General features: G+C 41.0%; 1 protein-coding gene and 1 non-coding gene across 2 annotated transcripts; both read left to right on the top strand.

Annotated features, from left to right (window-relative positions):
- Positions 1-3,762: 3,762 nt before the first annotated feature.
- On the top strand, positions 3,763-8,638 carry LOC101781127 (sphingoid long-chain bases kinase 1). The gene is made up of 8 exons (XM_004972780.3): positions 3,763-4,021; positions 4,672-5,046; positions 5,310-5,403; positions 5,485-5,522; positions 6,272-6,418; positions 6,688-6,787; positions 7,539-7,996; positions 8,205-8,638. Exons 1-8 carry the CDS (start codon positions 3,992-3,994, stop codon positions 8,358-8,360), a joined length of 1,398 nt encoding a protein of 465 aa, XP_004972837.1. The 5' UTR covers positions 3,763-3,991; the 3' UTR covers positions 8,361-8,638.
- TRNAM-CAU lies at positions 5,869-5,955 on the top strand. The gene is given in 2 exon segments: positions 5,869-5,906; positions 5,920-5,955. It is a non-coding gene; the product is annotated as a tRNA-Met (tRNA).
- Positions 8,639-13,912: the final 5,274 nt, after the last annotated feature.

Genomic DNA, 13,912 nt, shown 5'->3' with positions numbered 1-13,912 from the left:
AGCAAGTATTTATCCTTGATTTTCTTGATTTTGTACTCCAAGATTGATAGCTATCCCATTCTCTATTCACAGCTGCACCTCTGCTAATTTTCTGTAATAGTTGAGCAGCCTCCCTTAGTGTTTTCTCCATACGATCTCCTACTGCACATATTTGAACGAACTCCCGATATTTTTGGATTAGCATAAAATAGAATGTATGCAACAACACATCACCTGAGAATCCAAGCTTTGGTCCTTGTTCAAGTAATATATTAAATCTATCCCAGGCTTGATCTATTCCTTCATCTTCTCCTTGCACAAAATTGATCACTTCCTTTCAAAGGTTTTGAACTTTGCTTATGGAGAAAAATCTTCCGCAAAACTTTGTCATAAATGTCTCCCAATTACCCTTCACATTGAAAGAAGCTTCGGCATACCATCGTTTTGCTTTGCCTCCAAGTGAAAACGGGAACAAATTACATCTGAACCAAACTGGTGGAGCTCCCTCTTGTTGTAGCATGTCTTAAAGCATCATCAATCGCTCAATGTGCCTGTATGGATTTTCAATCTCCTGTCCTTAGAAAGGGTTACTCTTAGCCGTCTCGATGATTCCTTGATTCAATTTATATTGCGTGGCTGCAAGTATCAAGTCGAATTTCTGCATGTCGAATTGGTTGGTCAATGGTATTGCATAATCCCTTAGTGAGTTTTCCGCTTCCTCCTTATTTTGATTGATCAGGCCATCTGAACACAAAAACAAAAATAAAGATTTTCTTTTCTAGAGAAAAGCTTAGATGTTACAGGTTAACAAAAAATCAATATAAAGTTGAATGTAGCAAAACTAACTTGTTTCTCAGCAACGGCGCTAGAAAAGCTTGTTGACGGCAGTTAACACATCAATTTATGAACCGCAAGCGCACGGATCAGTTGTAGCTCTTCCCTCAGAGTACTCCCCTAAGATTTACCAATCCGTGGAACAAGTGGATTTGCATGCTTAACTAGGTATTAATCTAAGTAACCAAAAGCACTTGGTGTATGAGATTGATCTAACTAATCTAAGCAATCTAGATCAAAGCAGGTAGAGAGAATAAAGGTGTGCACAAGATAGATAAAACGCTTGTCCTAGGGATCTAGGATCACTTGTAGATGCAATCACCAAGAGTTAACAAAATAGATCTCAGTGTTATCATGAGTGGATGTGAACTAAGCCCAACACTTTCCCTCCCGCATACTAGTCACTACATACGGGTACTCAACTATCGAACAAAGAACACGGCAAGATGATTATTCTAGGAAAGCAAAGATGCAACCCAAAGTAGCGCTGGCCAGCCATTCATGAAAGTACATCATCAAGATATGAAAGATAACAGATTGATCTCACAAAGAGGTTCAGCAATTACAAATCAAGATCTCCGTATAACAGTGGCTTCCTGAACATTTGTTCATGTTGAAAGCTAGTTTATTTATTCAAGTTACTTGCTAGTAGAATTTATCGGCTTACAAATGTTTTTTATACTCTTTATCAGTAGCATATTCCTCCCTGAAATGGTTGCTAGCAAAATCATTATGGTTACTTGCACATGTCTTTTGTTTAACCTCTAGCATGTTGTCACCATAGTTCATTCCTAAACATGTTTCTTTTTGGTAGATAACATTATATTTATGTACTCTGCTTGATCTTTGAATCATGTATGATTGAGTTGCTGCACTATTTAAACTTGAGGTTATGCATGTGTCATCGCCTTTCAATCAACTTATACATATGCATTGCCATGTAGATAACTCGTTAGTTGCCGGTCTTTATGAATTGATCGCCGTGTCCGAGAGTGAGCAGCCCGAAGCCTCTCAAGTTGAAGCGCCACAAGACATGAACCAAAGTTCAAAAGAGCCCAAGACTAGTTTGGAACCTGAAATACTCATCTACAGATTGATGTGTATTTCAGATTCCAGATAAAGCCCAACATGAGGAAATAACTTTTCTTCATTGGGTTAAATAATAAAATTTCTACTAGGAGAAGCATGGATTAAACTGCGAACAAGAAGTTACCCAAGGATCCCAATCCTAGGAGTAGAAGTATCTTATCCCCTTCGATGGAGCTCCTGACTAAACAAAAGCAAGGTAGCTGAAACTACAGAAACATCGATGTCAAATCATTAATTCATTACGGGGGTGTTTGGATCCCGGGCTAAACTTTAGTCCTGTCACATCAAATATTTAGATACTAATTAAGTATTAAACATAGACTATTTACAAAATCCATTGCACAGATGGAGGCTAAACGACGAGACGAATCTATTAAGCCTAATAGTCCATGATTTGACAATGTATTGCTACAATAACCATTTGCTAATGATGGATTAATTAGGCTTAATAGATTCGTCTCACCGTTTAGCCTCCATATGTGTAATTAGTTTTATAATTAACTCATATTTAATTCTTCTAATTAGCCTCCGAATATTCGATGTGATATGGACTAAACTTTAGCTCCAGATCCAAACACCCTAATCCTCACAAGGAGCCAGAAACATTAACCGCCATCACCTCCTAGGATAACTTATGAATAAGAATCATAGAGCCAACAGTACATCTCCTAGGATAACTGTTGTCAGAACAAAGTCAGAACTAAATTCCAAATTGCCAACTATTCCGTTTATCAACCAAAAAACCAGCAATGGTTCATGACAATACAGAGACACATTCCACCTAAAAATTACTTCGTCAAAGTGTATGACATGTTTGTATTGTAGCAAGTTCAACTAATTCAGAGAATTTCTTATGATGGATTGCCAAACTTAATTAACCTTTTTTACAGTACAACGGATGAGAATGAACTGACCAATAGCAGTGCCTACCGACAAACCTACAGGAGATCTCACCCATCAGGAACTGCAAGGAGCACATCTGTGAACAGGAACAGAGAACATTGAATCATCCGAGATTTGCTATCCAGCGAGAGAGAGGGCTGTGGGTGAGGACTGTGCGGGGCCGGCGTGGAGGCGGTCGACAACTGAGGTTACTCACATGCCGTCGCCGCTTTCGTGCGTATAGCTGCCCCCTTCGCATGGTTCGCCTCCTCCGGGTTCCTGCAGTGCTGAAGGTCAGCAAGGATGTAGCGAGGACGCGCCAGAGATGGAGATCGATGGTGGCAGCCGTACTCATCGACATTGGGGAAGACCTGCTCGATTCGAGATGTGCCCTATGCGGCAGATTGTACGCAGTGCCAAGGGCAACTAGATGGCAACTCTGTAACTCTGTAAAAAGTGCCAAATGCTGAAGATGATGAAACTTAAACTTAGGCTCTGAAGCAATGATCTTAACTAGCCATCTCTAAGTTACTAAGTAACATCACTAGGAGGATTAACATAAATATACTTGTTTCCAAATAAATAAATAATGCCATTCACCTGCACTAATGGCAAGAAAATCTTCATTGATTTTATCAGTTTTGTATGTGAGTTGTGGATAACCTCAAAGTACAGTAGAATGTTATCTGATCTTCCTGTTTCTATTGATGTTATAATTGTTTTTAACCTTAATGGCTTATTTAGATTTGTTTAATTCAGTAACTATGTTCTTAGATCAAATATTTATTTAATATTTTTGCTACTTTCACATTATTATTGTTTTATTGAAAGCTATGGGTATTGATATAAATGTTTTGTTGCCCGTCACGATCACAGTATGCAATAAAAGCCCTTGATACCTACCTGCAAAATTCTCCAGATCGAACGGCCGATAATCATGATCAGACGGCCATAGAAATATGAAATCTCGCACCAAAAAACCAGAGGGCTCGATTGAGATTTGAGAGACGGCCTGGCACCCCACGCTTTCCCCTCCCCTCCCAAATCCCCGGCCCCGCCGCCGGGCCTCCGCCGCCGCCCTCGCCGCGGATCACGTTCGCGGCGGCTTGCCCCGCTTCCGTGCGGCGTCGACAGGAGGAGGAGGAGGCGCAGAGGCGGGGAAGGCTGTCGCTGGATCTTGTGGCGCCGCCGTGCGCCGGGAGTGATCATGAGCTCTAGAAACCTCGTCCGATCTCCCGTGAGTTCTCCCCCGCCGTTCTCGTCTGCGCCTTGTTTTTGCTTGCTTGTTTCTTCGTTTTGCCATGCCCACTTCTGTAGCCGTCGATACGATTTGGTTGCTGTGTGAAAGCGCGAGGGGAAAGGTTCTTGCTTTCTGAAGTTGGGGGAAGGAGATGGATGAGGAGTGGGACGAACATCTCAATTTTACCCTGTGAATAGCCTATGAGCATAGAGCTGCAAGCTTTGGGATATATTGCGTGTACATTGTTGTGCAATATCTATTGTCCTTTTGGTATCAAAATGCAGAAGCTAGAAGGCGTTTGAGATCTTATGCAGCAAGTGAATTCATCATGTAGCATAAGATTAATTGACGTTTAGGACATAGAAATTTGTTTTTCAAGTCTGATATTGCACACATTTCGGGATATCCATTGGAATTTGAGTTATCAAACATCTTACCAAATTTCAGGGATATGTTGCTTGTACAATGTAATTGTTTGCTTTCATCCTTAGCAAGTGTGTATAAAAATACCGCTTTAGAGATCATCTGTTTACTATTGTCCATTTTCGTCCATCTGCTTGATATTCTGCGGATTTTAACTAATATTGTCTAAGTTATTGGACGTACCTTTCCTCTTTTGCTCATATGTTATGTAATCATCATGGCAGGTTTCCTGTAGTGCTTCTATTAATGGATGCTTCACTTCCAATACATGTCGTTCAAGAAACTACCATCAACATTCTCATAACACTAGTTTGCAAAGTTTCCAAGCGTACCAGACTCTTTTGCCTCAAAAATTAAGAAAATCAGCTCAGCGGAACGCTTCATTTTTCACCCAGAGGAAGTTTATACCGCACTGTTCATCAGACCTTAGTACCTCATGCAGAGAAGAAGTGCCCAACTACTTAGCTGTCAGTGTTTTGCAAGACCAAGCAAATACAAGACAGGGAGCTGTTCGTAAAGTTCTTGTCATCTTGAATCCTAATTCAGGATTTCGAAGCACTCGGGATGTTTTCTACAAGAAAGTGCAATCGAAACTAAAGGTAATATGTTCCTAACTTTTCAGTCAAAACCTTGCCATTTATCATTTACACTTATGTACGGTGTATTCAATTGTTCATCTGATTTTCTTTCATATCCAATGAGATGAATATTGTTACCAATTTAGTTCTGTAAAATACATAGCATGCACAAGACCATGAGAAAAATAGATTCTATATGTGTTAGAAGAAGATCACTAATACGCTTCTTTAGTACCTTTACCTGTAATTTATATATTTTTGCGTTGAATTTTGATCTGGTGCAGCTTTCAGGCTTCATGATGGAAGTTGTCGAAACAGCATATGCTGGTCATGCAAAGGTTCTTGCTTCTACTGTTGACCTCAAAAAATTCCCTGATGGTAATATCTATTTTATATCATTTATTGCAAGTTTCCATTCTATTTCACCATTCAATGTGCTATCTTCTCTCTTGTTTACAGGTATTGTATGTGTTGGTGGCGATGGAATTGTAAATGAGGTGAGCTCTGTTCCTATGTTTATTTCTTCATAGAAACTGAACTGGGATACCTTGCTTTATTGCACCTATGGACTTTCATGTAGTACACATATAAGCCATGTATGTGTTTGATGGGTTTATTTTCGTTGATCTCATAAAAGCTACCAATTTGAGCTCATAGTTAGTGCCAACCTCCAAAAGTTGTTATTTACATGTAGTAATTTGGACTAGTATGTAGCACTGACACTTCTCTGAGTCTTCGCCTGGTGGTGGACATAACTGCACCCTGGACATATGTAGAAGCATTTTGGATTGTTTTTCTGTCTAAAATTTATTTATCTTGCTAATGATATACCTCTATACCAGAGGGGTGGTGGTGCAGTTGGCTAGCACGTAGGTCTCATAGCTAAAGCGAGTGATCCTGAGGTCGAGAGTTCGAGCCTCTCTCACCCCAATGTTTTGTCCAACGAAGGCCTTCGGAGGCACCGGTGCGTAGTGGAACCCTAAGGTGTGACAGTAATGTGAAGAGAGGCAGAGGCAGACCAAAATTGACATGGGAAGAGGCAATAAAAGGAGATTTGAAGGGATGGAATATACCCAAAGATTTAGCCCTGGATAGGAGTGCTTGGAAAACAGCTATTCATGTGCCCGAACCCTGATTTGTGGCTTTTGTTGGGTTTCAACTCTAGCCTACCCCAACTTTCTTGGGATTGAAAGGCTATGTTGTTGTTGTTGTTGTTGTAATGATATACCTCTATGTATCAATTCAGGTTTTGAATGGTTTACTTGGTAGAGATGATTTTGAAGTGGCAATTCGACTTCCCATTGGGATAATACCTGCTGGTTCTGATAATTCGTTGGTGTGGACTGTTCTTGGCATCAAGGATCCTGTTTCTGCTGCAATTGCTTTAGCTAAGGTAATTTGGTTATATTGTGTTCAACTATTTCATAACTAGGTCGTCCAACCATGAAGTGACATACTCCCTCCGTTTCAAAATGTAGGTCGTTATAACTTTTTTAGGTTCATACATTTTGCTACGTATCTAGATATAGTGTCTATCTAGGTGTATAGCAACATCTATGAACCTAGAAAAGCCAAAACGACCTACAATTTGGAACAGAGGGAGTATCTAATATCTTCAAACTTGACAGTACATATTAATTTGTAAGGTCATTCGTATTGCAGGGCAGTTTCACACCAATAGATGTGTTTGCTGTAAAATGGATCCAAGCAGGTGTTACTCATTTTGGTTTGACAGCTTCCTACTATGGTTTTGTAGCTGATGGTAAGTTTTCATTTTTCCGGATGTCTAATTCTGATGTAATGCACTTGATTTCTTAACTAGGTTCCAATTCTGTCGATCTAGGTTAGAAGTTATATAGAATGTTTGTTATTTAATATGAATTATTGGCTACCAGATAATCTGAAGTAAGGCATGGCCTCTAGCAAGATTATGATAATTGTTGTTTGGGCTTAATTGTCAGCATTTACCAAGGAAAAAAAAGGGATTTTACATGGGATGTTTGAAACTACAGGACATAGAGAGGTAAGGAGGGTGTGCCCAGTGCTGAAAGCTCCCACACAACGGAATTTCTAGAGTCTAACCATTGCTTAATTTTGGCAAGGAGGCTGGTTCGAAAAGGACTTGGAGATAAGAACAACAATAAATAATAGAACTTTGAGCCATGGTCTTGACAGCTAAATTAGGATTAGAAGGGGATATGCGGGTTCGTATGATATCTGGGTAATTGAAATACTCCCATAATCACTTCCGTTTGTATTGTCAAGATTTTTTTTTTGAGATCTACTCTCAAGAAATAGAGATAAATGACTTCAAAATTTGCACTACAGATATCAAGCATGCCACCATTGTTATTTGTATTTCTTGCTTAATTACATCTTATCGACTGATAACACTACATGCAAATCTACAATTCCAGATGTTCTGAAAGTGATGCGTCTTGTCTTCTACCTGTATTCATATATGCTATGTTTTAGTCAACTTATAGCTTAAAACATGTTCTTTTTCTTTCCAGTTCTGCAACTATCTGAAAACTTCCGCCTGCAGCTTGGTCCCTTCCGATATGTTGCTGCTGGCCTTCTGAAGTTCCTTTCATTACCTCAATACAGATTTGAGGTGGAATATCTGCCTTTATCACCTGGGACAAATCCTGAGCTGAAATCACCGACTGAAAAAAGTCATGAGCAACTTTCTGACGATGGCAAGGTTACGGGAGGTATACAACTTGATGGTAGGATTGGAGATAGCTGGGTTACCAGGAAAGGGGAGTTTCTTGGCATTTTTGTCTGCAATCACTTTTGCAAGCCTGCACGGGGGTTACTTTCTCCAATTATTGCACCGAAAGCTCAGCATGATGACGGCAGTCTGGACTTGATTCTTGTCCGTGGAAGTGGCAGACTCAAACTATTTTGCTTCTTCGTCGCCTATCAGCTTTGCTGGCATCTCCTACTCCCTTATGTGGAATATGTCAAGGTATTGTGACTGACTCGTATTTCTTCACATCACTCCTTGCAGCACTTAGTATAACCAGGTTTACAATGCCAGTTCTAGACATCCTTAAACTTACTAGCCTACGTTTTTCTTGTGTTTGGGGATACTTGACTGCCTCAATCAATTCCCTCGGTTTGTAAATTACCTTCCACTCATATGTGGTATTTGGTTTTGTAACAATTGCTCGCAGGTGAAACAAGTAAAGATTAGGCCGGTTGGCAATACTCACAATGGTTGTGGTGTCGATGGGGAGCTTCTTCGCGGAGAGGGCAAAACCGAATGGCAGTGCTCGCTGCTTCCAGCACAAGGCCGTTTGCTTGGTCGGCATCCCGGTTCTTCAAAGTAGCTCCCCCTGGCAGTCGTTCTGCTGTGTTGAGCAATACTGCCATTGTTTATTTATGGAAAGCAAAAGAATTTATCGTCCACTACTGTTTTCAACTATGTACTGTGAATTATGTAAAAAAAAATATTGTTCACAACCTTGTCGCGTGGTGGTCCTGTGGGGATGCGCTTCAAAAAAAGAAAAGAAAAGAAAAGAAAGAGTCCCATCAGGATGCTCGGTCCGGACTAGGGTGGAGGGAATATAGCAAACGGTGAGATTCATCAACTCTCCTTTCTGCACCATATGTTTCCCGCAATTTTATTGATTTCTCTTAGCGTTGATGATCAAGAAAGATTAGATTGGTTTAAGGCTAGTGTATGAAGTAAAATTGCGTAAACTTGATCGTCCTTTGATAGATACGGTCTGTTTTGATTCAGTTTAGTGAAAGTTTCGAATTTTTCTATGAAAAAAATAAAGGTGGAACACTACATTTAACACTTGTATGCGATTGGTTTGTTGACAATTCGCCACTTTCAGTGAAGAAGTACACCTAGCTAAGGGAGATTTTTTTGTTCTTGCTAGAAACAAGACATTTTTTCTTGATCTTATTTTTTTCCACATCCATTTTCCATAAAATACATGATTTGGAACATTTCACAACATTCTGTGGCTTAAAAAAACATGGAAACAAAACCTAAAAGCTTGCCTTCATCAGCTCAACTAAATTGCATGAGGAACCAGGTTTTTTTTTTAAAAAAAAACACCGGTTGATGTCAGCTGCCAACATGATGCTTTTCGCCCGCACATTACCTCTGTGACCTATCTGCACGCCTGCCTCAGTTCCCAGCGAGGGGGAGAAGAGCTAAAGGTGCGAGCGACGCAGCAGCATGTAGACCTGGCTTGGCAGGAGTAGATCGACGCCGGCCGGCTTGGGAGGAGCAGGCCGACACCGGGAAAGCAGCACGTCCTCGAACAGCTAGCAATGGCGGCAGCCGCAATAGGAGAGCCATGACGGGGCGACCAAAGTGATTAACCAGGTTCTTGGAGCGGTGCTTTGCCTCATTCTCTCTCTTCATCGCTCGATTTGCCTCTGGCAAACGCAAAGGAAGAGAAAACAAGGGATTGGAGTGGATTTTTCCATTCCTGTGAAATAGGCATCCCTCTACAGTATTCCAGAGGAAAGAAATCGCCGTTTCCTCCGTTCCAAACGCTCAGTCTAGCTTCCTTTCCTCTGCTTTGTGATTCCTACGATTTCCCTTTGAAAATCCTCCATTCCAAACGAGGCCTAAGAGGTTTTTAGACCTAAGAGGTTTTTAGGCATAACTCTTTATTCATCAACAGAGTTATAAGAATTACAAACACATTGAGGCGAATTTAACAGCCAAACTTGATTACCAAACTCAGCATAAATCGCACTCCTTGCGATGGTGTGAGCATCCACGTTCGAGCACATATTTTTATGAACAAAATCAGCAGTGCCAAATGAGGCTTAAGAGGTAGAAGATGACTGGCTGCAGTAGTTGCCTTGTTGAGCTGCATGGTTCATAATGGGCTGAGTGAGAAAAGGTAGCCCATTTATCTTTCATTTTTCTTTTTCTTTGATTTACACATGAAAAAACAGCTCGACTAGCTAGTCGCCGAGGTGTCCTGGACTCCTGGTGCCCAGGTCGCCTACTCGCCTCACCTCGATAGGGCGCCATGACAACTATGATGAACACAAAGGAGATGGGTTTTAGTCTAGGGTTCCAAAGACCCTGCTAACCCCTTCATTTTATTATATATTGGGAAAAACACTGAGTAGTTGCGGGTTACTGGATAAACGCATCTAATGAGGAATATATGGATCTCAGTCTAAGAGCCTGCACACCGGCACGGATATAATGACCGGATATAAAATCTAGTTCTATATATGGGCAGAGCTAGATGCCCCCTGCACAAGGATTACACAATTTGATACGCCAACATGATCTTGTTGAAATTCTTAAAATCTCGCGCGCAAACATTTCTAGTCACCGGCACAACAATTAATTAAAAATTATTTTGATCTGTTTTTGGGCACATGTTAATAAGTTTCAACCAAAGAAGAAGAAAGAAGCAGCAGCAAAGATTGATCAAAACTTCTACTCTAGTGCTATATAACGGCCACTGCGTTCCTAGGGTGAGATAGACCTTAACTAGTTATTTGGTATACAAAAATTGCAGACGATTTTTGCGTCCGACGTCCAGACGGCGGTACACAGAATAGTTCCTTACTTAGAGGATGCAAGCAATGATGCACCCAAGGTGATCTACTTCGACGGATGGTATGGACTGGGTGCTTCAGCTGTGCTTAGAGCTATAGCTGAGCATCCTCCACCATCTCTGTCGGAAAAAATCGATAAGATCATACACATTGACTGCTCCAGGTGGAAGAGCCGAATGGCACTGCAAAGGGCAATCACGGACGAGCTTAACCTTACTCAACATGTAGCAGCTGATTTCGACAAGCAAGACTAGGAGGATGATTTCATGGGGTAGACCAAAGCTCCAGAGCTGAGATTGGAATGTTGGTCTAAATTGATCTTTTCCATTAGCCACCGCCACAAAGGAGCAGTTTGAGGTACATATAGGCCAACCATGGGTAGGTGGCTTAGAAGCTAAGCAAAGCATCTAATAAAGAGCATCTAACACTAGTAGAGAACTGACATTCCATCTACCCCTTTTGTCCTGTTTAATATTGGACCCGTGACTAAAGTGGCGTGCCACCGAAGGCCACAATTGTTCCGGTTGGAGTTACCAGCCGGGATTAAACCTTTTGTCCCGGTTGGAGTTACCAGCCAGGACAAAACCACCAATCGGGACAAAAGGGGTTGTATTTTGTCCTGGTTAAAATTTCCAACCCCGAGCCACTCCACTCCACTAGCCTCCTCTCCATCTCCATGGCGATGAAGCAACCCTAGGAGAGGTGCTGTCCGAATTTTTTTCCTCATTTCCGTGGGGATTTCGCTCATCCAAAGGTTAGCTACTTCATCCTCCCTTCATTTATTGTTATTATGCTTTAGAGAGGGAGAAAAATGAGTTTTTTAGAATGTGGGAGAATGGAGAGGATTTTATTTATACATGTTTTTGAGCTAGAATTTGATGGATAGCTTTTATATACGATTCGTATTAGTTAAAAACTTGATCAATATTAGGTATGAGAAAAAATAGAGTAAATGTGTTTTTAATATTTAGTCATTGCAATAAAATTAAGGTAAATAAATTGTAGGTGTAACAAAATAGAATTTGGTTATTGCTACAATTTTTCATGTCACTGTAATTTAACAATAAATGTATTTCTTTGACCAATAATTTATTTATCTTATGTTTAATGCAAGAACTAAATATTATAAACAATAATATGTTCATTTTCCACATAATACGATGCAAACGGACTGGCAATGAATGTACCACCTCCGTTCCTCCAATCCTAGTTAATAATGTCTACACATGGCATAAATGTGCTTACGCTATTCTCTACACGTAACTCAATCTTCTCTGAAGTTTATGGAGAGTCACCTCTGCTCCTCCAGAACCAGAAAATAATGGTAGAACAGAAGAGCGTCGAATCTACAAACTCGAGCTGAATATCATAAAAGAATCTTAAAATAGTATTCCAAACACCTTTTGGAGCCTAATTCTCGTAATAGAAGTATGCTGGCCCAATATCCTCTTCAGGCAAAGATCTATTCACTGACCTTTGTCGGGCATACACCCCAGGTCCACGAGTAGGCCTTGGACGGCCCACCAAGGGACGTACTCGGACAAGATCAGAACAAGGATGGGCGTATCCTACTCGGATTAGTCTTGTATGTTTATGGAAAACTATTCGGGCCATTACCGAGTAGAACTCTGTAATAGTACCCGACTAGAACTCAGACTTGTAACCCTGCCCTCCCGTGTATATAAGGGCAGGCAGGGACCCCCCCCTCAGACAAGACCCGAACAGACATACACATCTCAACATAACTCAATACAAACCAACACACAGGACGTAGGGTATTACGCGATCTAGCGGCTCGAACCTGTTTAAATCGTGTTCCTTGCGTCACCATTGATTCCTTGATTCTCGACGACCCTTACCGCATAAAAGACCACCTAGGGTACCCCCTAGGCGGGTTGCCGGTCTAAAACACCGACAATCTTGACCTAGCGACTTTTGGTTGGTTTTAGCTTGCCACCATGGGCCATGCTTAGTGGACAGATCTTTTGCCTGGACGGGCTATCGTGTGTGTGCCACTACACTTCTATTATAAGAATGTGGCACTTGATCCAAAAGACGTTTGGACAATTATTTCAAGATTCATTTATGATATTCAGCCCGAGTACATGGATTCGAAGATCTTCTGTTGTGTCATTGTTTTCTGGTAGTGGAGGTGACTCTCGATAGACTTCGGAGAATATTGAGTTAAGTGCAAAGATGGCTTGGAGGGCGAACATTCTGCTATGTTGTACCATTATTTTAGGATAATTGACTACGTGAAGTCCACTATACAGTGTCTGTAATCTTTAGTGCATATGTATCTTTATTGTCTTGTTATGAGTGTAATCTTTATATGTATCTTTAGTGATTATTATGAATGTTGAATGGTGTAATTTTCATGTGAATTATTTTTATCTTTATGAACATACAAATATTGATCAAGTTCTTTATCTAATACGAAGACTTATGTTCATTTCTGTAATAATTTATTTATCTAATATTTTTTGCAAGGCTTAAATATTATAATCACATTAACTTTATATGCCTATTTCTCACATACATCAATTGAATATTATAAACATATATAAATTTGTGTGTTTAAATTAGTTGAGGTGAAGATTTATTCGATCAATATAAACAATGTTAACCACATATATCAACTGAATTTTTTGTGCGTTGAAATTATTTAATTGAATAATTTATTGATGATAGTGATGCATTAAAATAATTATTTTAGATACTAAAACAACTAGGATAGAATTAATGACTGATTCAAACTTATTTTAAATATACTTACTAATTTAACATATTTTTGCATGTTCAAAATATGCAAAGTTCTTATTTTTTCCATCATAAAAACCAGTGGAAGACATATATTAAATCTATTTGAAAACAGGTGGGAAATGAAAAATCCCAAAAAGAGCCTTTTTCGCCTCCCGCGCGAAACGCACCAATTGCAACCGGGACTAAAGAGGGGGGCCTTTAGTCCCGATTGCAAAGTCAACTCGGGACTAAGAGGGGAGGGGGTTAAAAGGCGCCCCCTCTTCTTCCCTTCCCCCGGTTCCAACACTTAGCCAATTTCAAGATCCGCACCATCGTCTCCTTCATCCGCCGCCCTGCTGTCGCCCGCCCCATCGCCATCCCGACATCGCTCGCGCCCCAGCCATCGCCGCCCACCGTCGCGTCTGCCCCGGCCATCGTCCTCTGTCGCGCCCGCCCCGGCCCGCCGCTTACGTCGCCCGCCCCGACCACGCCATCCTCCGTCGCTTCGGCCCACCATCCTCATCGCCCGCCGCTCCATCGCCCGCCCCGGCCGCCGTTCGCATTGCCGCGCTGGACTCCGCCGCCCCACCAT

Source organism: Setaria italica, chromosome VI (genome assembly GCF_000263155.2).
Source record: "Setaria italica strain Yugu1 chromosome VI, Setaria_italica_v2.0, whole genome shotgun sequence".
Lineage (NCBI taxonomy): Eukaryota > Viridiplantae > Streptophyta > Magnoliopsida > Poales > Poaceae > Setaria > Setaria italica.
This window is presented reverse-complemented; position numbering and strand designations above follow the sequence as displayed.